At 39.5% G+C, this 25,008-nt stretch overlaps 2 protein-coding genes across 2 annotated transcripts; one reads left to right on the top strand and one right to left on the bottom strand.

The window, feature by feature from the left end:
- Window positions 1–1,905: 1,905 nt before the first annotated feature.
- Window positions 1,906–21,350, top strand: ATSYTF (C2 domain-containing protein). The gene is made up of 14 exons (XM_077397655.1): window positions 1,906–2,255; window positions 8,632–8,706; window positions 8,809–8,916; window positions 11,430–11,462; window positions 11,568–11,657; window positions 15,130–15,255; window positions 15,399–15,542; window positions 16,373–16,792; window positions 16,953–17,087; window positions 17,798–18,022; window positions 18,605–18,880; window positions 18,978–19,106; window positions 20,154–20,459; window positions 20,955–21,350. Exons 1-14 carry the CDS (start codon window positions 2,067–2,069, stop codon window positions 21,174–21,176), a joined length of 2,478 nt encoding a protein of 825 aa, XP_077253770.1. The 5' UTR covers window positions 1,906–2,066; the 3' UTR covers window positions 21,177–21,350.
- On the bottom strand, window positions 20,976–24,114 carry LOC143892120 (pectinesterase/pectinesterase inhibitor PPE8B-like). The gene is made up of 2 exons (XM_077396585.1): window positions 23,196–24,114; window positions 20,976–22,102 (listed from the first exon to the last, which is right to left on the bottom strand). The coding sequence occupies exons 1-2, from the start codon at window positions 24,112–24,114 to the stop codon at window positions 21,414–21,416; spliced, it is 1,608 nt and encodes a 535-aa protein (XP_077252700.1). The 3' UTR covers window positions 20,976–21,413.
- Between the last annotated feature and the right edge of the window lie 894 nt (window positions 24,115–25,008).

Below are 25,008 nucleotides of genomic sequence, written 5' to 3'. Positions count from 1 at the left end.
AAACATGATGGTGATGTGCAGCTAATAGGGGAGCCCTTTCACCTCTTTTTTGCAAGGGCTCTCTTTAGTCTAGAATTCCTCAACTAACTATATGAACCCAATGAGCATGATACAGCTAGAAAGCACGCTAATATAATGCATCCTTGATGTCTGTAAGCACTGTAATCAAGTAGGATTTGAACTCTGGCTTTTCATATTCTTCCAAACCAATGATTCTATCTGGCCCATTGACACCCATATAAATGTCAAGTTTCCTTTAACTATTAAATACCTTATAAATTTAAATTTCTTTACAAATATCAAATAGCTTACACAATTAAATTTCTCTATATAAGAGGAAGTCTAAACTGAAGGGAGCCCTTGGTGAAAGGGCTATCCTATTGGCTGCACATCACCATATGAAAAGTCGGCTGATGGTGATGTGCAGCCAATAGGATAGCCCTTTCACCTCGTTTTTGCAAGGGCTCCCTTCAGTCTAGAATTCCTCAACTATTAAATACCTTATGATGTAAATTTATTTATAGCTATTACCTTTTTACGCTCCAACTCTTATCTCTCTTTTTTTTAAAAAAAAATCGGTAGATAAGCTAGAGTTATGCAGACACGTACCGGATTTACTTATTAAAGATGAAATTTATCCTTACCTCATAAAAATTTAAACGTAAAACCAAGTATTTTTCTGCATTAAAAATATTTTGGCATGAAGCATGCCATATTTTGTTGAATTAAATATATTTTTGTCCATGGAATATGGACGGTCGAAAACTACTTATAAGCAGCCCATCCACATTCTGTGATTTGATATTAAGATTATTTGATTGGGTGATTTTGGGCCGTCAGAGTGTCAATGCAGATGGATGGTTCGGATCATTCAAATATGTTGATTGGGCGCACCTCGTTGTATTACATCATCCAGCTGTTTGGAGAACACACCGTGTCAGGATTCCTATAAAAGCTCTCTCCATTGTGCCAAGTGGTCAAGAACACATCAAAACCATTTTTTGATTCATTTTTGGGCCACAACATACATAGGTTGTGCGGTTGTGCCCCAAAGCCTTGAATATTGCCGTAACTCAACTCAACTCAACTCAACTCAACTAGGCCTTTCTCCCATACTAGTTGGGGTTGGCTAATAAATCCTTTGAAAAGTTTTCATGAATTTTATAGAGGATTCATTTTATAAAAAAGTGGCAAAGTTTACAGTCGGTTGCCAACCCTTGAATAGGATGATCCAAACCGTATATTTTTGTTGGGGCATAATATAAATGAGGAAATTGTTTGTGCCGCATATAAGCTTATATGCGCTCGAGTGCACAAAACAGGGTGAGCTCATATTTTTGTGGTGATCTAAGTCATTTATTTGAAAGGCCCTTAACTAGATAGGGTGTGTGCAAAAAATCAGATCTTATGGATCATCCTAACCCCTACAAAAGAAGGGGGAAAAATGAGCAGATTTGTGAACAAAAAGTGTCTGACCATTTTTCTTCCCACTTTTGGATGGGTTAGGATATTCCTATAGATTTAAGTTTTGACACACACATTATCTATGTGAGGGCCTTCCAAATGAATACTTTGGATCACCCTAAACCTATGGGCCCACATGAGTTCTGTGCACTGAAGCGCATATTAGCTATATGCCCTCCTGCACACAAAAGTTTCCTCAACATAAATAGGTTGTGAGACTGCCAAGTACCAACAAAAAGCCTTCTCTCCTTCATTGCTAATTAATTGTGAGACCCACCTCGTAGATTTTTATGTTAATGGGTGGTCCCACCATAAAGCCGCCCAAATAGAAATGACCCGCCTCGAGGGCAATCTCGTAATTTGGAAAGAAGACAAACGGCAGTGGACCAATGGTCTTCGTCTTTCATCTTGACTTTTCCAATTCCTTCTAGTACCCAAGGCCGTCCTTTCAGTATTTGCCAGAACTCTTCTTCTCATTCAACCTTCAACGCTCGTTTTTCTTCGTTTCTCTTTATCATGGACGAACATTTTTAGCTTAAATTAAGCTGCCATGGGACAATAGTTGCAGAGAGTAGAAAGATTTTTATAGGGTTGAGGAGGAAATGGCGAGAAAAAGATCGAGGGATTTCTATCGTAAAGAGGCTGTAGAATTCGTGAACCATGTGATGGAAGATAAGCCTTTGTTACCCTTTTTGATTCCTTTGGTCCTTCTCGTTTGGGCAATTGAAAGATGGATTCTGCAATTCTCCAATTGGGTACCTCTGGCTGTAGCCGTGTGGGCCATGATTGAGGTGAGTTTTCTTTTGTTCTTTTTAATTGATATCTTGTTTGTGAGTTGGTTATAATTTTTTAATTAATTCCATGTTTTTTGGTTAGTTTTTTTGGAGAATTGGGTGTGGGGTATTTTGGTTGGGCTTTGAGAATTTTAAGTGGTAGAAATTAAGATGGGTTTTTGTATTTTTGTTAATTATTTTCGTTTATGCAGTTTTAGTTTTCTTCCTTTTATTCCGGAGTTTTCAAAATTGGGTACTGGTACTATTTCATGGATTTTGTTGATATACCCTGTGGCTATTTTATTTTTTTTTGTGGACGAAATTGGATTTATCGATTGGATTCAGTTTCTTTTTCTTCTTCTCTTTCTTTAATGATGGAATTTTTTAAATTTTCCTCGTTTTTTGTTTTTAAATTCTACAATCAGTGTGATTTTGGTACTATACAACTGAAACCTGTTTGCTGATTGAGGTAAGTCTTTGCGTTTTTGATGAATTGGATAAAATTTCACACAATCAATAGTTCACCATATGGGCTGAAAGTCACTCTGGTTTTTGGTTCATCAAGTTCCTCTATCTTTTACTCTGATTTTTATGCAATGGGTTGTTGTGGATTTTCATCTGTGGGCTGAAATTCACCCTGGTTTTTTACTGTAATATTCACATGTTTGCTCCAATTCTTTTCTTTTTTTGGTTTGTTACTTTCTCCAATCATGCATCAATATAATTTTCTCCCAAAAGCCCACATGGATTTCAAAAGTCATTGGGAAGACGTTTTATGATGATGAGTGAAAATTGACAAAATTCCTATAAGCCAGGTATTGTACCCTGTTAGAAGGTGTATTGCATAGCCTAAGGGCATAGTGGTCTTTGTATGTTCTCTATATATATAAATACTAAAGTAAGGGGGAGTAAACCCCACTTCTTCCTTTTCTCTCTAATCTCTTCTCCTCTCAACATGGTATCAGAGCCCTAGGGGTTTTTGTGCCCTAGGGACCATTGGAGAAGCTCCCCTTCTCCTTCTTCTCTCCTCCCTCCCTCCATCACGCTCCTCCTTCTTCTCGCCCACCCTTCCCACTCGCCCCAGCTAATTTTTTTTTTCCGCCCCTGCTCCTGCTCCTCCTCCCTCGCTCTCTCTCTCTCTCTTCCACCCCAATCTCTTCCTCTTTCTTCCCATTTTCACCATTTCCTTCCTTTCCCTCATTAAAACCCTCATTTTTCCCTACTAATCCCATTTCCTATCCCTCATGAAACCTTAAATCCCTAACCCTCCTACCCTAAGTTCTAACCCTCTTTCTCCCTATGGTCTAAATTTCTTCCGCCCCTCTTTTCTTCTTCGCTCCGCGACTCCGACCTTTCATCTTCTCCATTTATGCCCTAGAGGCCCTACTATGTCTTTTTTTTTTCTCCTCTCATTCGTCGGAGTCGCGCCACATTCTCTCACCACACATAGTGGTCTCTTTATGCCCTAAAGGCCTTCTCATTTCTCTTGTCTCTTACTTTGACGTCGTGTGTTGTCTATTTTGCCTTCGTTCCTTCTATGGATCCTCCTATTGTAGACAATCCCTCTCTCGGGCAAACCTCTTCTTCTTCTACCCCTATTTCCCCTTCATCGGGTGATGCCTCCTTCCTCCCGATGACCACGGTCAAGCTTGATGGTTCCAATTACATGAATTGGAAAGTGGCGGTGGAAGTTTATCTCATTGCCAAAAGGAAGGTCTACACCATACGTCGTGACCCTCCTGCGGCTTTGGATCCCACTTATGAGCAGTGGAAAACGGATGATGCTCATATCCGTAGTTTACTCTGGCAGAGTATGATCCCACAGATTTCAGGGACTATGATGCAGCTTCCGACTGCAAAGAGGATTTGGGATCATACTGCAGTTATGTTTTCAGGCGTCGGTAACCTCTCCCGTATTAGTGCCACATATTTTGAGTGGATGCATCTTCGGCGTGGTGACACCCATCTTTCTACATAATATGGTCAGTTCGTCTCTCACTGTCAGTAGCTCGACATTTTTCTGCCCTTGACGACAGACTTAGCCGTCGCCGCTCGGCAGCGGGATCAGCTTCGAGTTGTTCAGTTTCTCGAGACCTTGGGCCCCGAGTTTATATTTTTTCGCCAGCAGATTTATGGTTCTGGCACTATGCCTTCCCTTGAGGAGGTTTATCAGCGGGCACAACAGTGTCTAGGTGGAGCCTCTCTTACTCCTGCTGTTTTTTATGGTCATGCTACCGCGGCATATGCAGTAGGAGATCGTCCTGCCCGTGGTGGTGGGATGTTTGGCAGAGGCCGTGGCCGTGACTCTAGCCGTGGCGGACGTACCATGGGTACGGATTTATCTAGTGGCAGGGGGTATGGTGGCCGACCTCGTCCATATTGTACACATTGCCGGCGCGAGGGCCACCGTAATGAGACCTGTTATGTGCTACATCCTGAGCGTCGTCCCCCGCCGCCATCTCAGTTCGGGCGATCAGCGCACCTTTCTACTCTGGACGACTCTGATCCTCGAGCATCTTCCTCCGGCTCCAGCCCAGCTGTACCGTCTTTCACTCAGGCCGACTATGATGAGCTCCAGCGCCTACGCTTGGCCGCCCATCCTCCCAGTGCTGGCTTTGCACAGCCACGTAGCACTCCTGCCTCTCTTCTCAGTAGCTCGAGCTCCTGGATCATTGATTCGGGAGCCCCGAACCATGTGACAGGTACTCTATCATCACTCAGGTCTTTTCACCCTCTTTCCTCTCAGTGTATGACCCTCGCTGATGGCCGTACTACTCCCATTTCTGGTACAGGAAGTACCTCTCCCTACCCTGGTCTTACCCTCTCCTCTGTGCTTTGTGTTCCCCAGTCTCCCTTTAACTTACTTTCAGTCAGTCAGCTCACTAAATATCTTAACTGCTATGTCTCATTTTATCCATCTTATTGCTTATTACAGGATCTTGCGACTGGGAGGACGATTGGTAAAGGACGTGAGGTAGATGGGTTGTATCGTCTGGATGAAGGTCCCCTCGTACCATTTTACACAGTTCTGTCGACACCTACCAGTGGCACTGCCTCCTTGGTCATCCATGCATTGAGCGCTTACAGCGCACCTCTATAGTTTCTGTTCCTATTCAGTCTTTTCAGTGTGAGGCCTGTGAACTTGGAAAACACCACCGTGTGTCTTTTCCCTCTAGGCTTGTTAGTCGGGCCTCGCACCCTTTTGCTTTAGTGCACTCTGATGTACGGGTCCCCTGAGAACTCCTTCTATTTTTGGATATAGATATTTTGTTGTTTTCATTGATGACTATTCTCGCATGACTTGGATGTATTTGCTTCACGATCGTTCTGAGGTTTTCTCTGCTTTTCGTACTTTTCATTCTGAGGTTACAAATCAGTTTGATTGTACCCTCAAATGCTTGCGCACAGATAATGCTAGAGAATATTTCTCCACTACCCATGGGTTCCAGGATTTTCTTTCCAGTCGGGGTACTCACACCTCTCAGCAGAATGGTGTGGCTGAAAGGAAGATGCGCTCTTTACTTGATGGGGCTCGCTCTCTTCTTATTCAGATGCGAGTTCCCAAGAGCTATTGGGGTGATGCTGTTCTTACTGCATGCCACATTGCCAATCGGCTTCCATCCTCGGTTCTTGGTGGCTCTTCCCCCTTTGATGTGTTATACCCTAGTCATGACCCCTTTCCTATCACTCCTAGGGTCTTTGGGTGTGTGTGTTTTGTTCACCACCTTGGTCCTGGCTTTGATAAGCTGGACCCTCGGGCTGAACGATGCATCTTTCTTGGGTACTCCCGTACCCAGAAAGGTTATCAGTGTTACAGTCCTCGCCTGCGTCGGTCCTTTGTGTCTGCCGATGTCACATTCTTCGAGTCTGAGTCCTACTTTGTATCTTCTCATGAGACTCCTTCCACAGTTCCTGACTCGGACCTTCCTCTTCCCCTCCCCACCCTTCCGGCTCCTCTCCTCTCCCCTCCTGTATTAGTTCCTGAGACTATTCCTGTTTGTGATCCCTCCTCTTCACTACAGGCTCCTGAGGCTACTGAGGCTCCTCCTCCCGCTCCTCCGCAGACATATCCTCGTCGGCCAAGATCTACAGCTCATCCTCCTCCGCCTGCGCCATCGTCCTTGCAGCCGGAGATCACACCCCCCACTTCTCAGGTACCTATCTCTCATACTCCTACTTCAGATTCTCCCATTGCTTCTCGTACTCGTTCTCACAGTACTGCTCACCCGATTTCCTCTGTTATTTCATATGATTCTCTCACCCCGATGTTTCGGAGTTTCCTCTTTGTCCTCTGTTTCTTTGCCACAGTCTTTACCAGCTGCACTTGATCATTCGGGATGGCGTGCGGCCATGGATCTTGAGATGGAGGCTCTCCAGGCCAATAAGACATGGGAGTTAGTTCCTCTTCCTCCTGGGGCTCGACCAGTTGGTTGTCGCTGGGTTTATGCCGTCAAACACTTACCTGACGGTACTATTGAGTGCCTTAAGGCGCAGTTGGTGGCAAAAGGCTATACTCAGACCTTTGGTGTTGATTATTTAGAGACTTTTTCGCCGGTCGCTAAGATTTCGTCTGTTCGTGTTCTTCTATCTCTTGCAGTTACACATGACTGGCCTCTGCATCAGTTAGATGTCAAGAATGCCTTTTTACATGGTGAGCTTACTAATGAGGTGTATATGGAGCAACCTCCTGGGTATGTTGCTCAAGGGGCGATGTCCTCCTCAGTATGTCGGTTGCGGAAGTTTACATACGGTCTCAAGCAGTCTCCTAGAGCCTAGTTTGGACGATTCAGTGATGCTATCATGCACTATGGCATGAAGCAATGTGCAGTTGATCACTCCGTCTTCAGTTCTCATTCCACTACTGCCTACTGGTTGTGTGCTATTGATAGTATATGTCGATGACATCATCATTACAGGCAGTGATTCAGAGGGGATACGCAGGTTGAAAACCTTCTTGCAGAACGAGTTTTCAACCAAAGATTTGGGTCGTCTCAGATACTTTCTTGGCATTGAGGTTGCATATTCTACTAGAGGTCTCTCCCTCTCACAGAGGAAATATGTACTAGATCTTCTTGAGGAGACAGGTCACCTTGGAGTGAAACCTGCGTCTGTTCCCATGGACCCAAATGGGAAACTTCTTCCAGAAGAAGGAGATTTATTAGATGACCCTGGCAGATATAGGAGGCTGGTGGGTAAGCTCATATATCTTACAGTCACTCGTTCAGATATATCATTTGTTGTTGGCTCAGTCAGCCAACATATGAGCTCACCCCGTACTTCTCACTGGGCAGCAGTGATCCAGATTCTTCGCTACTTGAAAGAAGCACCAGGGAAATGACTCGTATTCAAGAAGCATGGTCATACCCGCGTAGAAGGCTTCTGTGATGCAGACTGGGCAGGATCTCCAGCAGATAGGAGATCTATCACTGGATATTGCACCTTTGTTGGTGGCAATCTAGTGTCGTGGAAAAGTAAGAAGCAGGACATAGTCTCCAAGTCGAGTGCCGAATCAGAGTATCGTGCTATGTCTCATACCAGCGGGGAGCTTATTTGGTTACGTTCTCTCCTTTCAGAGATTGGTTTCTCTTCATCTGCTCCAGCTCAGCTGTATTGTGACAATCAAGCTGCAATTCATATAGCTACCAATCCGGTCTTTCATGAGAGAACCAAGCATATAGAGGTTGATTGCCACTTCATTCGCCAAAGGATACAAAGAGGCGAGATTCATGTTTCTTTCACGAGATCTGCTGATCAGTTAGCAGTTGTGTTCACAAAGCTCTTAAGCTATACAAAATTGAGTGACATATGTAACAAGCTTGGAAGGTACAATATATACATTCCAGCTTGAGGGGGAGTCGTAGAAGGTGTATTGCATAGCCTAAGGGCATAGTGGTCTTTGTATGTTCTCTTTATATATAAATACTAAAGTAAGGGGGAGTAAACCCCACTTCTTCCTTTTCTCTCTAATCTCTTCTCCTCTCAACATACCCAATCCGAGGGGTTCCACTTTTAAAAGGTAATATTATCAAAGTGGTCAACTAATAAAACGTAAACAGAATACCTCCATGCTATGTAATGAATATCATACAATGTATTGTTTCGTCATCTTAACTTTAATCTAAAAAGGAACTTAAAATTCATCATTGGCATTTTATTTTTTTTTGGTTTTATAAATATGGACCTTTTTCACTAAATAAACTGATGAATTCTGTAATATGATGCTTTCATCATTCATCTCTACTTTAATGAGTAAAATAATTTGAGTAATTAAGTTCCAAGGTTTTGAATAGAAGCATATAACGTTGTAGAAAAGTTACGTAACACAAAGCACGGAAGAATTACTTCTTTTGTATGAAGTATGTAAGGTTACAAGAATTACTTCTTTTGTATATAGTATGCAAGGTTTCAACGCCGACTGCTCGTGGAAGACTTGAACAAAAGATGGACGAGACTCATTTTGAACACATTGGTACTTTCTTTTTTCAGTTACTAGTTTTGTTTTCATTCCGTTTAATTATGTATGTTGAACCCTACTTGCTGACTTTTTTATTGTTTTTAACTTTATTTACAGCCGATAACAGCAATAGAGCCATGTGCGTGGCTGAACAAACTTTTGATGGAAGTTTGGCCTAATTTCATTGACCCACTACTCTCAAAAAGGTTTTCATCAATTGTAGAGGCAAGCTTTCTTTACTTTTACTTCAATAGATCCCAGCTCTTGGTTGTGTATTCAATTAAATATTTATTGTTTTTTTCTAGATCCATTTGTAGTGTCAGGATTAGACTTAGTCAATTTGAGCCGGGTAGATCCTTTCACCTTCTTCATGAAATTTTTCTAAAGGATTCATTAGCCGACCCCAACTAGTTTGGGACAAAGGATTATCTGAGTTGAGTTGAGTCTAGATCCATTTTTAGTCTTGTCTTAGAAGTATCCTTCATTATTAATTTGTTTAAAATTCAGTTTACATTCAGCTTTTTTCCTAGAGTATTTATTGTTATCTTTCATTTGGTTTGTTTGCAATGAATCAAGCTTACCTATTTCTTGCTATGTTGTAATCGAAGTTTCTTTGAAAATGTTATTTTCTGTTATTTTGTTCTGCTTATGTAATTATAGAGCAATTTGAATGTTTCTGTCATCTTCTTCTTGCTTGCTAAGTTATGGGAAGAAAATCTAATATTTGGTGTAAAAAAATCTTTGCAACTGAATATTTTGACGCTCGAAGAAAGTCTATAGTTTTTCCATAGGTATGTATGTATGTATATATGTAAAAACGATATTGTTGTTTAATTATTTAGTAGCAAAGATCTTCTACCCAGTGTCTCACCTTCGTTTTTCAATCTTGCTCCCATTGTAGAACATCCCACCACGTGTAGACCTGTTATTGTTACCATGATTTTGTCCAATCAACTATTAAATCTACTATTTGTCAGTGTGCATTTGTCCATCTATTTCATGATATGAGCCTAAGAAACCAGGATCCTTCAAAATGGGTGGACTACCCCACTCAACAGGATATGATAAGGATAAGTATGTGGAATATGTGCCAGATATGTCTTATTCGTTTCCTTATTTTAGGCCTTCCGTATCCTTATTTTAGGACTTTTCTTTTGGCAGTATTGGTTAGGTGTCTGGTCTTTAGGGGTGTGAATGAACCGAGCCGAGCTCAGCCCGGCTCGGCTCGGCTCGTTAAGCTTGATACCTGGGCTCGGTCTCAGCTAGGGCTCGAACCAGGCTCGAGCTACCGAGCTCCACCATCATCTTCCCTGGACAGCCCTATCTAGTGTAATTTGACTACTCTTTTTACACCACAGGGCGTGGTCCAAGCAACAAAAGGGGTTCCAAAAAAGGAGTGATATACCCCCCCCCCCCCCCCCTCTTTCACTCCCTGGACAGCCCTTTTAGTGTATATTATATTATATATATATATATATATATATATATATATATATATATATATATATTTAAATATATTAAATCCTTAATGAGCCGAGCCGAGCCCGAGCCAAAACTGACACCCTTACTGGTCTTTCATATATAGACAAATGACAGATCACCATTTGAGAATAGATCTTCTTTGTTCTTTTCATAATCTTCAGCATAAAAGAAAGGGAACCTAAGATTCTTACCTTGTAAATGCTTCTGTATTCTCTTTATATTCTTCATCATAAATAAAATTGAGAATCTTAAGCCAGAAAGAGGTCTCTAGGAAAGGTGGTGTTGATGTCTGAAGTTTTGTTTGCTTTTCAAAATTCAAACCACATTTGTGTTTTTTTTTTGGAAGATAGGGCCCTCGATATGAGGTTACAACCATTAGAGGTTGAAGAGTTTTGATAGGTCCCAACATTTTTTTTTATGTGTATAATTGATAAGGCCCGTCATTCAATGGCCCTGGAGGGCATTATTTTAATCATGTTCAAGCGTGCGGGCGGGAGAGAACATACCATACATATTCTTTTTCTCACCTGTCTTTTGTTCTCTTCCTTTCTATACTCTTCCTTGTCTTTTACTTTCTTCTGTATGTCTATGAGGATGGATTTACAGCCTTGGTATGGTCTTAGAGCAGGGGACATGACCCAGGATCCCTCTCATCTTTTCTTTTTGATTAATGCATTAGATCTGATCTTGTATTTTCTCTTCTGGAGACCCTTTTCCTTTTTGGATGGCTTATCTTTTCTTTTTGATTATTTCATTTGATTTCTAGTATTATAGTTCAGTTGCTCTTTGATTCTCTGAGGGTTTGAGTAGCAGGTTTGCTTTAGAGACTGATGTAAAAATTTATGACAGTGTTAAGAAAATGAGTGGTTGGGTACTTATTTGTGTGGTTTTCAAAAGATAATAAGAAAGAGAAATGTTACCTTAGGTGGAAAGATAGAGATAACCTTGTGGTCTTATATTAAATGACGCACCACTATCTAACATTAACCATCAAAAGTGGGTTCTTGACATTTTAAAGATCCTTCTTGATATTCTAGGTGTTGTTCAAAAAGTAGTTCAGATCGCCTGTTCTGTTATGGTACATAGTATGCTGTACTAGATTAACAGCGACTTTGTAAATTATAGAAAATAAGGTTTTGTTATCATGGTATTGCTAGATCTTCTCAAATTTTTATTTGATACCCAGTATATATATATATATTGATGCAGTACTTGATTTCTAATCACTTGAATTGAACAAACCTTTGTTATTGCAGAAACGCTTAAAACACCACAAGCCACGGATTATTGTAAGTTTCTTTATGTCTTTTTAGTAAACATCTCAGATCATTCTGCATTGATGATTAACGATCCAAAATATGTTGATTGAAAAAAAAAGGTTTTTCTTTGGTCAGGAAAGAGTCGAATTGCTCGAATTCTCACTTGGTTCATGCCCACCAAGCCTGGGACAGCATGGAACACACTGGTCGACTATGGGAGACCAGGTCTGATTTCTACATTTATGTTTATATGCGTTTCTATTTTTTGAAGCTACATGGTCAATCTATCATTATTTTTTATAATTACAATTAATAAACATAATACCATTAAAATATAATAATATACATAAGAAAAGATAAGGCAAGGCTTGTTGTAGTCTCATTCTTTTGAAGAAGAGAACACTTGCTGACGTTTGCACCAAATAATTACGAAGATATAAGTTCCAGTTATTCAATAGAGGCATGGAATAGATGTATTTCATTTCAACTTGTTCGACTATTAAAGAGTGAGACTTTGAGTGTTGTGTCATAATGGTTTCTTTTATTGTTCTAGTATGTTATCTCGGGCATTAATTATCTTATTATTTTTTTAATTTTTCGTTGGGCTAGATTAGGCAACTAAGATCAGGATGGTAACTGAGATTAGGATATCTCTTTTCATAATAATCTTTATCTTTCCCTGTTTGGGAGTTGCTAGGGAATTTCGCGGAAAGGCATTTCTCGGGTGACTTTTGCATGAGAGAACAGCCACACAGCTCACTTTTCTGCAGATTTTGTCTTATTAATTTAATTCATGTGAGTTACCTGTTCCCTCATGCAAAAGTCACCTGCGAAATGCCTTTCCGCAAATTCCCTAGCAAATCCCTTTCCTGTTTATTTCTTAAGTGCTCTATGTAAGCACTATTAGGGTTGATATTGTGATCTATCCAAGATTATTGAGAAAGCCTTGTCTTTGTAATTATTTATGTAATGTATCTGTTCTTAATATGCAATCAGAAGTGAGACAATAAATCTATTTTAGTTTTATCCTTTATGTTCTCTGGTATTGTTAATTTTTTTCTTTTCACAGGCAAAGTGCTTTCCAATTTAGCAGAGCTGAAGGATTTTGTTCCTTGTGTTCAGTTGTGATATAAGATGTATTTGTTAGAGTAAGGAAAAAGAGAACAAGGGAAGAAAGAAATAAAAGAGAAGAGATAGAAATTTCCAGCAATACGACTTGAGGGAGATTCTCCTCTTTGTGACTTTTTATTTCTTAAAATCATTTACGCAATAATGATAAGAATGCCCCCCTAGGGATGCATTATAATATAACTCAACACTTCTACTCAAGTGGGGTGTATATGTCTATTATGCCCATCTTGCCTAAAACCTTTTCCAACTTGGATCTCGTCAAGTGAATAGTATAGCAGAGACCAACAAGTCTCTGAAAAAAGCCCCTTATTTGGAAGATCACTATCAGTTTCACTCAACTTATATTGGGGTCAATTGGGGTTTCTGTTGGACAAGCGCCCAACTTCCCCACTTCTGCCAATAGATATAGGACATACTTTAATATCTCCTTTTGACTGAGATACATCAATCCCAAGAAAATATTTTAACTGACCCCCAAGTTATTAATTTTAAATTTAATGTAATTTCCCAACCTTGATCGTGATTAGTGGGAACCATTAGCTTTGTGGATTTGCATTGAACATGGAATTACTCCTTATTTCCACAGTGTGCAGAGTTGATTGGAAGTCTGGAGTTACTTTTCACGTTTGGAGTTAGTTTTGCCTATACAAGGGAGGCAAGCTGTTTTAATGTTTTGGTTATGGATACCAAATCTAATGATGCTATACCTACTTAATGAAAACCTATGTAAAATCTGAATATCTCCCCAAAAATTTGGCCTAGTTAGTTTTCTTTAATAACCAAACAAAAAAAAACAAATATACCTCTGCAGGTTTGGTGGATACTTTTATGGCCCATCTCTTCATGTTTTGCTCTCCAAATCAGGATCCTTTTGTCCATTATCAGATAATGATGCCAGTTTCACATATAAACTGCATGTAAAATTTATTTGATGTTAGTGCAAGACTGGGAGTTGCTAGATTCTAGTTTCTTTAAGCTTTACTTTGATGGCTCAAGTTTTGGGAATCCTGGCCCCTCTTGTATAGGGGGTCTCCTTAGAGATGACTCGGATTCTGTGAGGCGGGCCTTCGCAGGCCCCATAGGGGTGGCAGATGCTAGTGAATCAAAGTGCAAGCTGTCCTTCAAGGGATCAAATTCCTGGAACGAGATACCTTGGATAAGGTTGTGATGGAAGGGAACTCTGTAAATGTCATCAAGTAGCTTTCTGGTTCATCTAATGTTCCTTAGAGATTTGCTTCCCCCTTAGACGAGATAAAAGACATAGTGAGTGGTCATAGGATTTCTTTTCACCATGTGAGAAGATCTGAAAACAGGGAAGCTGATAAGCTTGCTAGGGATGATTTATCCAAAGTAAGCTTGGAGTTTAACGATTTCCTTCTGCCTTAATCTTGGCCCTCTTTTATTCTTGGGCAATCTTTTCTGGCTTTGTATCTTCTTTCATTCCGTTTTTGTATTTTTCTGACCATCTCGGTCTTTTTCGTTAATGATCCCTACCATTCAAAAAAAAATTATTTGATGTTTTCGTCATCAGCAGCTTAATAACTGCCCATATTTTTGAGTTTACACGTCAATGATGCACTTGCAATCATGGTTTAAAATTTCGGTTTCGGTAACCGTTTCGGACCCCACCGAAAACCGAAATTTCAGTCCAAAATTTGGTAATTTGGTTCGAAACTCCAGGCCGAATTTTCGAAATTTCAGACCGAAATTTTGTGACACTTTTTAAAAAATTAAAAATTAAAAAAAGCATATAATCGAAATTTCAGACCGAAATTTTGGCCGAAATTTGGTAAATGACGAAATAATGAATTTCGGCAGATTTCGGTTTCGGTCCCCACCGAAATCCGAAATTTCAGATTTCGGTCGAAATTTAAAACCATGCTTGCAATGCATGTGAAAAAAGAAGGGAATTGGAAAATCAAAGAAATACCATAGAGCACGGTGAAAAAATAAGTGTAAAAGTTTATGTGGAATAAAATAAAATATGATACAACATGAAGAGTGTTGTAGAATCATATATGAGATATTTATAAGAATTATATTCTTGGAATATAGACCTCAGATATTATCCAGAAAGTTGATATATATAGTATATGCATTTAAATATGTTTCTACAGATAAACATTCAAAACTTTGAAATTGCCTTCGGGTAAAAGATTATGCTGATTACCCACTTCTTTCCTTAGACCCTTAATCACTTAAGAGGTTAATTTCATAATTTAATAAATTTTAGGCGGGCAGTTAGTTTGAGAGAGCGGCAAAATAGGGTGAGAAATTTATTAGTTAATTGAAAAGGAAGGGATGTGAGTAATTAATCATGCAAAGAGAGCAAAGAATGAACTGCACAATATAGTAAGTATGTGGTGTTTTATTCTTCAATGAACTGTAATAAACTATGGTTAGGACAAAGCTGAAAAAGTTGGAACAGAATAAACTGTCATTTTTATTCGTGGTTTGGTTTTAATGTTTACTCTTTTTTTTTTCCTTCTTTTTCTTTAGATACCGATTGTGACTTTAATAAAATTATGTTCATCTTGATTCATTCTGCATCTATTTATATTGACAGCCAGTCATGCGTATGGGCTTTGATTGGAGCACCAATGACATGAGCATTATGTTGCTTGTAAAGTTGGCAAAGCCATTGCTTGGGACTGCCCGGATTGTCGTCAACAGCATTCACATCAAGGGAGACGTATGTAACATTCCATTCTCCTCTGTACTGTTGTTTATATCTTATCACATGATAATTTTATTTTATTTTATTTTTAAAATTGTCTCAATTTCTCAATGAATTTTTGTAACATTATTTTGTCTTGAATTTTTAATGATACACAGATACTCCTCATGCCAATTCTTGATGGACAAGCAATTCTATATTCATTTGAATCAACTCCTGAAGTGAGAATAGGTGTGGCCTTCGGAAGTGGTGGAAGTCAAACACTTCCCGCAACAGAACTGCCGGGTGTTTCAACTTGGCTGGTGCACTTCTCTACTATTTAATCTTCAAATTCATATGAAATGACATAATTTTTTTTTTAAATGTCTTTTTCTTTTGTCATCCATAGATTTCAATTGCATTTCATAATTCTCATGAAGTTAAATGGAACGTTAAACGTATTCAATCAGGAAAGTACTCGTGCACATTGTTGTCAACCCGTGACTCGACTTGTGACTCGATTTCTTAATTTTATGACCCGTGACTCGATTCGACTCGTGACTCGTAAGAGTTTTTGACAAGAACAGAAATTTAGTTGAAAAAAATATAATTATATATCAAAAGATGAATCATGTAAAAAAATATAACCCAATAGTACACAGATAAATCATTAAGCCGAAAATATAAATAACTATATGCTTGTAACTTGCATGCGCAAAAATAATTAAGTTCTAAGTTCCAACTTCCAAGTTTTCAACCATTAAAACAAGCCCAGACTCATCGAATCGACTGGACTCGTAAGAGTCTTATTTTTTCGAGTTGACCTGTAGTGTTTCATTCAAGTCACTTGACGACTCATAAGAGACTTCAACAGAGGCGAGTCACATGGGTGACTCGCCTCAAAAGCCGAGTGACTCGACTCGGCTCTGGAGTTAACTCGTACGACTCGTAAAAGTTTGACAACTATGATGTGAAGTGACAGATTTTTTTTATTTTTTATTTTGAAATGTCTTGTTCTTTTGTGATGAATAGATTTCAATTGCATTTCATAATTCTCATGAAGTTGAATGGAATGATAAACATATTCAATAAAAAAAGTACTCGTGCATTTACTTTCATTCTTGACAGAAAATTGATATTTTCTTTCACGCAGGTCAAGCTTTGTACTGATACCTTAGGCAAAACAATGGTTGAGCCTCGACGAAGATGTTTATATTTGCCATCGGTAGATCTAAGAAAAAAGGCTGTTGGAGGTGTACTATCTGTCACAGTGATTTCAGCAACTAAACTGGTTGGGAGTACCGTGAAAGGTGGAATTTCAGAAAAGCGTCAGAACTCTTCAGGAAATGGTCATTCATCTGGGGGATCTGGCAGTAGAGTTTTGCAAACTTTTGTTGAAGTAGAACTTGAAAAATTAACCCGGAGAACAGATGTGAGTCAAGGTTCAAGCCCAAGATGGAATGCTACCTTTAATATGGTTTTACATGATAATACAGGAATTCTCAGGTTCCACCTTTATGAATGCGGCCCAAACAATGTGAAGTATGACTTCCTAACCAGCTGTGAAATAAAGGTACTACTGACAGGTACTGCTAATTTTGTATTCTTTTACGATTTTGTGGCTTTTCGATGTGAAACTTTAAGCGATATTGCTCCAGTGAATATATTTATCATTTCATTCTTGTGGGATCTGATCTAGACATGTAATGTGTATGTTTTTTTCCTGCAATCAGGTACAATATGCTGCCGATGACTCCACAATATTCTGGGCAGTTGGACCTCAATCTAGTGTACTAGCCAAACATGTTGAATGTTGGGGAAAGGAAGTTCAAATGGTTGTTCCATTTGAAGGAACTAATTTAGGAGAGGTATAACCTTCAAGTTATTTTCCTTGCAACCTTCCATATTGGAAAAAAAAAGAAAAAAAGAAAAAGAAAAGTCCTTTTATGATTTACCATGGATTTTGAATTCTACCCTTTTCACTACATCTACCCTTCTCACTACATAGTTTTTTTTTTACAGAATATAACACTATTTATACTATACATTATATTTGTACAATCCATTATAATCCAATTATCGTATAAGAACATTAAGTTTCTAAAATTGATTAAAAATATAATACATCCCATTTTTTTAGGTTTTCTGAGTACGACAGTTCGTGATCATGGTGGACTCCGACATTCTTACCCAAACCCATGCAACACTCCTATATCTTTAGTCTCTACTGACTTTCACATGAATTTGACTATAAAAAAAATGCAACGAGCATGATGTGTGGACAAAAAAACAAAGATGACATAGGGAATTTTATGCCCAAATACCATAAATTTTGGAAGTGGCATTCATCCTCACATCCATGTACACAGAATATTTTTATTACATATGATAGTGGCAACATCTTTCTTTTATCTTATTTTGCAGAAATTTGAAAATGATGACTGAGATGTCTTTCATTAAAAATTAACAATTATATTATGTATTTATGTCGGACAATTGAGATTGTTCTCTGGTTAACTGTTGTAGTAATTGCAATAGCTTCCATCAAACTTTATTTATATGTTTATTCCTTTTACAGTTAACTGTAAGCCTTGCGTTGAGAGAATGGCAGTTTTCTGATGGTTCAAATAGCTCGAACAGCCCTGCTGCCCATGTTAAATCTCAGCAATCAGTATATGGTTCACCAAACTTTCAATCAAGAACAGGCAGGAAACTGAGGATAACTGTAATTGAAGGAAGGAATCTACCTGGGAAAGAGAAGTCGGGCAAGTGCGACCCTTATGTAAAATTACAATATGGGAAGGTTGGTGCCATTCCACTAATATATATTCTCATTGGTTTTGTGGAGATAACCATTAAAATACAAATACAAATATATATATATATATATATATATATATATATAGAGAGAGAGAGAGAGAGAGAGAGAGAGAGAGAGAGTAAAGGGTTCCTGCGCTCGAACACAGATAGCTTATCTGCGCTCGAGTGCAGAAAACAAGGGTGGGGCCACATTGTTGGGGTGATCCTAAGCATTCATTTGAAAGGCCCCATAATGGATGGGGTGTGTACCAAAAATCAGCTTCATTGGATCATCATAGGGTGTCCATTTGTGGGGGTGAAAATGGACAGATACTGTTTGTCCACTAATCTGCCCATTTTTTCACCCCACAAATGGACACCCTATCCATGAAAGGGCCTTCCAAATGAATGCTTTGGATCCCCCCAACAATGTGGCCTCACCCTTGTTTCTGCACTCGAGCGCAGGAACCCTTTACTCATATATATATATATATATATATATATATATTCTTGCTGGTACTTTTGTTGACATTTTGTTGAGGGTGCAAGTCTTTTATCAACTAATTATTATAGTGTTTTATTTCAGAACCTCCAAAAATCAAGGACAATTTCCAATGTTACAAATCCTATATGGAACCAGAAGTTTGAATTTGATGAAATAGGAGGTGGTGAATATCTTAAAATCAAATGCCATAGTGCAGACATCTTTGGAGATGATAACATCGGGAGTGCCAGAGTCAATTTGGAAGGACTTTTGGAAGGTTTACCAAGGGATGTTTGGGTCCCTCTTGAAAAAGTTAATACGGGAGAGTTGAGACTTCAAATAGAGGCAGCAAAAATTGATGACAATGGAGGATCACAGGTATGCTTTCCATTGCACCAACTCAACCATGCTTTTAAGAGGAGAAAATCTGATTTACTTTGGGTTTCTTGTTCCCAATGCTTTGTTTCATTCATAGATGGGGTCAGGGAACGGTTGGATTGAACTAGTTCTAATTGAAGCTAAAGACCTCGTTGCTGCTGACTTGAGGGGAACAAGCGATCCATATGTGAGGGTACATTATGGAAACATGAAAAAAAGAACGAAGGTTAGCGGTTTCATATAGATTCTAGCAACTTTATTCATATGAATATGTAACACTTAAATTATTTGATCGTTTGTGGCTTTTACTGTTTTGGATATTCCAAACTGAATATCATTCTTTGAATTAGATTGTCGTTCGTTTTCAATAAGACATTGCCACGAAACGCACCCACATGTTATTGGCAGTCTTTAATCTTCTAGATTCTGCTGCAGCTATAGTTTTTGTTTGCAAATGTCTTGATTTTTTGGTTTCAATCAACTCTTAGGGCCTGCTGAACAATTAGCACCAATTACCCTTGAACCCCCACCCATGGGACCACTGCCAACCTCGACCCCCTCTAGCTTGGGGATCCAGGGGCCAGCAACCTCAGCCCAAGTTTTTATCTGTATTTTTGCATGAAATATTCCCAATTGGAATTGGTCTCTGTTACTTTTGCAATTACAGTGAAAAATTCTTTTTCATCTTCTCCTGTGGACATATCTTATTATCTTCCATGCTGAAGTGAACCATGCAATTCTTTTTCTTTTTTTAATGACAGGGTAACCCCACCCCAGTTTATAGGGCGGGACTATTCCCTAGGGATGCGCACAATCACCTGTAACCACGCGCATCGGGTAGCCCCTCCCCCCCCCGCCCCCCGGAATTCAAACTCTCATCGACGGGGAGCATACCCATGACTTTAAGCCAAAGAACCACACCCGTACTGGTTGAACCATGTAATTCTGTGTATTATCTTTGCATTTTTTTCAATTTCTTGCCATTTCAGAATTTACCCAGCTTGATAGTTTTTCATTCTAGGATTCCAATTTTTATTAGAATTTCTTTGCATGACCTTTCAATATGGGCTGTTATAGATGAACCAAACCATCTCTCATGGACAAATGATGAAACAACCTCCATCAATATCTTCCATTTTTTTATTTCACTTTCTTATCATCATATCCATAAAGAGAGGAATTAAGTAGGTAATTGATTGCTATTTTTTTTATCCAAAATGATACCTTAGAATTATACCTAATATTAGAACATAAATCATTGCATTCAATGCAGGTTGTTTATAAAACACTCAATCCTCAGTGGAACCAAACTTTGGAGTTCCCTGATGACGGGAGACCGTTAGCTCTGCATGTAAAGGATCACAATGCATTGCTCCCTACATCAAGCATAGGTGATTGCGTGGTTGAATATGAAAGATTGCCTCCCAATCAGACCGCTGACAAGTGGATACCTCTCCAAGGAGTGAAGAATGGAGAGATTCATGTACAAATAACTAGAAGAGTTCCAGAACTACAAAAGATGTCCAGTGTTGATTCTGATATTTCTTCCTCCACCAAAGCACACCAAACTTCTGACCAGGTGAGATTATTTCATCTATTGTAGTTTTCTGGAAAATCTCTATTTCAATTGTACTAGGAAAATGATGTCATGACTGAGAGTAAGACCGATGGGAAAGCCCAACAGTGAGAATGCGTCGTGTGTGCAAAAAAAAAAATCTACTTTTTTGTTGATTTTCCTAAACCTGAGGGTTGGCTTACGTCACTTGTGTTGTTGTGGCGAGAACCCATTCGTTTGGTCCCCTGCTCGTGGGTCTCGCAAGACCCTGTTCATTCTGGATTTCGAGTCAAAAACTGATTATGGGGCTCAAAATTAAATGCAATTTTGAGTCCAATAATCAGTTTCTGACTCAAAATCGATTATCAAAAGCCAAACCAAACAGTCCTTTAGAGAGAGAGTCCGTTCATCGCGTGAGTAGAGCGGTGGATTGGCTAATGCATTTAAACATGTACTCTACAATTTTGTCTACAATTTTGGTGCCTTAAAATCATTTTCTTTCGGTTGGTGATGGGGCAGGCCAGACAAATCATTAGCACGCTTCAGGGTTTAGTCGATGATGGTGATCTCGAAGGGCTTTCAATGGCTTTGAGTCAGATAGAAAGTGTGGAGGATGCGCGAGAGGAGTACATTCTGCAGCTTGAGAGTGAGAAGAAACTGCTGCTCAACAAGATAAAAGAGTTGGATCTGGAAATGAGTAGAGCTTTGCCTAGCTCTAGCAAGAAATTATTTTATAGTTAATTATTCTATGGGATTTGTATTCCTACTAATTTCAGTTCCTAAATTCAGTATTCTGTAATATAAACTGCTGAAATTCAGCACTGTGATGGTTAAAGGGATTATATTATGTGTTTGGCTCCCACAAGAGGTTTATAAATGGCAATAAAATCAGAAAATTACACCGGAAGTTAAAAAAAGTTTACTGAAATAAATGAAAATGAAGTTAAAGCAATTATTAGGAAATAATTTCCATCTCCTTCAAACTCCAATAGTATACTGGACACCGGTTGATGTCAACCACTTGTTGCCGTCGATGAGTGCTTCGACAGTGAACTTCTGAGCTTGACTTTTATCATGTAATTGATGATAGCCAGGCCAATTGGCACGACCCGACAAGTCCGATCCCGGCCCGTTATTCATGTATTCTCCATAAAAGAGTGTGTCTAGTCCATCATGGCTCCCCTCCCACTCTAGCCACCCTTTCGGATTGATCAAATCTCCCAAATATGTTTCCATAAAAACCGTCGCAGCGTACGGCTTCCATGGCCGGCCAAGGTATGATGAATGCTTCGAATTGTTGAAGCCGGAGTCGGCCAACACTTTGCTGTTTTGGATAGAAAAACCTGTGTTTTGATTCAAATGGGTGCGACCTTGGGCTGTTATGGTGCACTCCTGGCCCGGGAGGGGCTTGCGGACGAGAATTATACAATTTTGGAAGACTGCGGACCCTTGGCCAAAGATGAAATCTACGGTGCCAGATATGTTACACTCCCGGTAAAATTGGCGAAGGCTGTGAACAAAGAGCGTGTCTTGGTAACCATGGATGCCACACTGGTAGTAGACAGACATGTCGGAGTCGGAAAGCACGGCGACTGCTTGATTTGCTCTGGGTCCAGCCGTGTTCACAAAGGAGATGTCCCGAGCTATGAAACCTTTGCCCTTCACCGCTACAATTAGAGATGGGTTAATCTTTGGGCTGTTCCACATTATGTTTCACTATATAGTAAGTATACTGTGTGCTTTTGGTCCACAAAAAGCATAAAAGTGAGAAAGTCACTTTTACAATCAATCGTAAGGGGAACTATTGGGTCCCACAGGGGGGAGTCGGGGACATGTATGTGAAATAAGGACCGTTGATCTTGGTCCGATCCAAAGCGGTCAAAGATTTAGCTTTTCTGAGCATAATGGAAACACTTATTTGGTAGGGGTAGAGAATTTATATGATGGGTGGCCATGAAAACACGTGAAGTCTAAAAAAGTAGGTTCGGCCCACTTTTTTTTATGATCCAAACCGTTTGGGCACAACGTAAATAGGTTGTGCCCCAAAAATCATTTCCATAGGATGATCCTAACCCTCCTATCTGAACTGATCTGAATATGGAGATTTCCAAAAATCATTTATGGAATCTTCTACAGATCGGAAGGTTAGGATCATCCTATGGAAATGATTTTTGGGGCACAACCTATTTACGTTGTGCCCAAACAGATGAACAGTTTGGATCATAAAAAAAAGTGGGTTGTACCTACATTTTTAGACTCTACGTGTTTTCACGGACACCCATCATATAAATTCTCTGTTTGGTAAATGCTAAAAAAGAGAGTCACTTTTATGCTCTTTTCTAAATGACACTTTTATGGCCAAGGAAATGCAGTGAGAATCAGGGGTGCAACTCGGGTCGGGTTGAGGCCAACCCGAACCTGACCGAAGGAACCATTTACTCAACTTGAACACGACCCAATTTCCAACCCGACCTGACCCGAGGAACTTTTTTTTCCAACCTACCCAACCCGAGTTTTATCAAAAAAAAAAAAAAAAAAAAATTGATAAAAATTTCAGGTTTCACTCGAGTTGGGTTGCCTGATCCTGACCCTAACTCAACCCGGGTTGGAAAACCTGAACCCAACCTGACCGGACTTTCGTTTCAGGTTGAACCCGACCCAAGTTGCACCTCTAGCTAGTTTGGAACGAACCTTGACCCTTACCGTCTCAATTTTATGGGAAAAAAATAGTCAAATAACGAAAAAAAAGAGAGCTCTTACCGAGTGTTGCTGATCCATAGGTCGTGTAACCATTACCATGGCTTCGATCACCAGTAATAATGGTCTTGTTCATCCCATCTCCGATCAAAATCAAATTGGCCTTTTCAGGAGAAATATTTACAATCTCATCATAAACACCAGCTTTCACGTAAATCACATACCGTCTCAAGTCGTCAATAGGGCCAATCTCGCTGTTATTCCTCATCGAGATCCTCGTCCTTTCATTTTCCGGCGCCGCCCTCACCGCATCGCTCACCGTCCTAAAATCTCCGCTCCCATTGGCGGCCACAATCACGTCCACGTCAATCTCATCCACTCTCGATCGCAATAACCGACGCTCCCTTGCTGGAATCCACGTCGGAAAATCCATCTCCGGCGTCTTCCGTCTCCCACCAGGGTGAACCCTTCTTACCGGAATTTTGTGCGTCATTCCTAGAAGGTTATCTACTAATACCATTACCTCATGAACATTCATTTCGAATTGAGATTTGATAACTCCATTAGTTTTCTTGAATCCTTCAAGACATGTCTCTTGGTTGCTAAGTACTGCACTAAGCCAAGCGTTTAGGTTCGCGATGTCCCCCTCTATGCAGTTTCCGTCGCAGTCACCATCGGTGTCACCGTAATTGGTAACGTTGAGTAGGGGTTGGATTTTGTACATGGTGTTGAGGGTCCAGTGGAGCTCTTGGGAAGAGGTATTGAGGAGGTCTAAGCAGTCGATAATGGCGTTAGTGATGAGGAAGTCATCGATGGGTTTATCGTAGTTGGAGATAATGGAGTTTACCTTCTCTACTTGGTTTAATGTATTCTCTATGTTAGTGATGAGGGAGGATATTGGGAAGGAAATAGAGGTGGAGAGTGTAGATAGGAGGAGGAGAGAGATGATTGCTGTGAGTGAACACGTTTGGGAGGTGGCCATTAGAAGCAATGGTATTGACGAGAGAGAAGAAGAAGAAGTAGGAGGAGTGTCTAAGCTCTATTGTGATTAGATAATAACTATAAATAGGCTTACGACAGGACTCTATTCTATTGTTATTACTTATTAGGACGTTAACGACCTCCCCCTGAAATTAGGGATTTTTTCCAGTAATTAACTATTTTATGATAGGTTTAGTTAGCATTTATTCGTAAAGTGCCCCACTAAAATTCCGAATTTTTTCTCTCCCATCAGTTTAGTTATTAATTTTCATAAACTTACCCCCCTAAAATTCAGGGTATTTTTCTCTCCCTAAATTGATTTAGTTAGGGATTAGGGTTTCCTTTCCAAAGTCGATTTAGTTAGAATTTCTAGTCTTAAAATACAGGGTTTCTTTGGTAAGTCCTTATCAAGAAGCCACTTAAGACTTAAGTCTTAGTTTAACCCCAGTCTCCATTCATTTAGCATTTTTCATAAAATCCTAAAATATAAGGTTTTCGTAAGCGATTTAGTTAGAATTTTTCGTAATGTCCCCAAAATATTTGGTTTCTTTGGTAAGTTGTTAATTGTTATGTTGTGTCATGTGTGCACGTAAACTCCAGTACTTTTCAAAAAGTACGGTGGCCCCACTTAATAGGATTTATTTGGTCGGCCTGGGGCGAGCTACATGTAGCGTAAGGGAGGCAGCAGCCCCTCTTGAGTTAGGTTTTTCCATAAAAATTCACTCCTTAAAGCATAAGGAGTTTGGATAGGATTGCCCCCCTAACTTTTTTTTGGGAAAAAAAAAAAAAAAAAAGCATGTATGTAGTGGGGCCCACTATTTAGTTATAATTTATTAAGGGGACTGATAAATCGACTTCCCAAATTGATAAATCGACTTCCCATGTGTCTTTCTCT

The sequence above is a fragment of the Tasmannia lanceolata genome, unplaced genomic scaffold (genome assembly GCF_043159265.1).
Source record: "Tasmannia lanceolata isolate RefF3 unplaced genomic scaffold, GAP_Taslan_0.1 ptg000015l, whole genome shotgun sequence".
Lineage (NCBI taxonomy): Eukaryota > Viridiplantae > Streptophyta > Magnoliopsida > Canellales > Winteraceae > Tasmannia > Tasmannia lanceolata.
The sequence above is the reverse complement of the archived record's forward strand: the minus strand, read 5'-3'. Positions and strand labels throughout refer to the sequence as shown.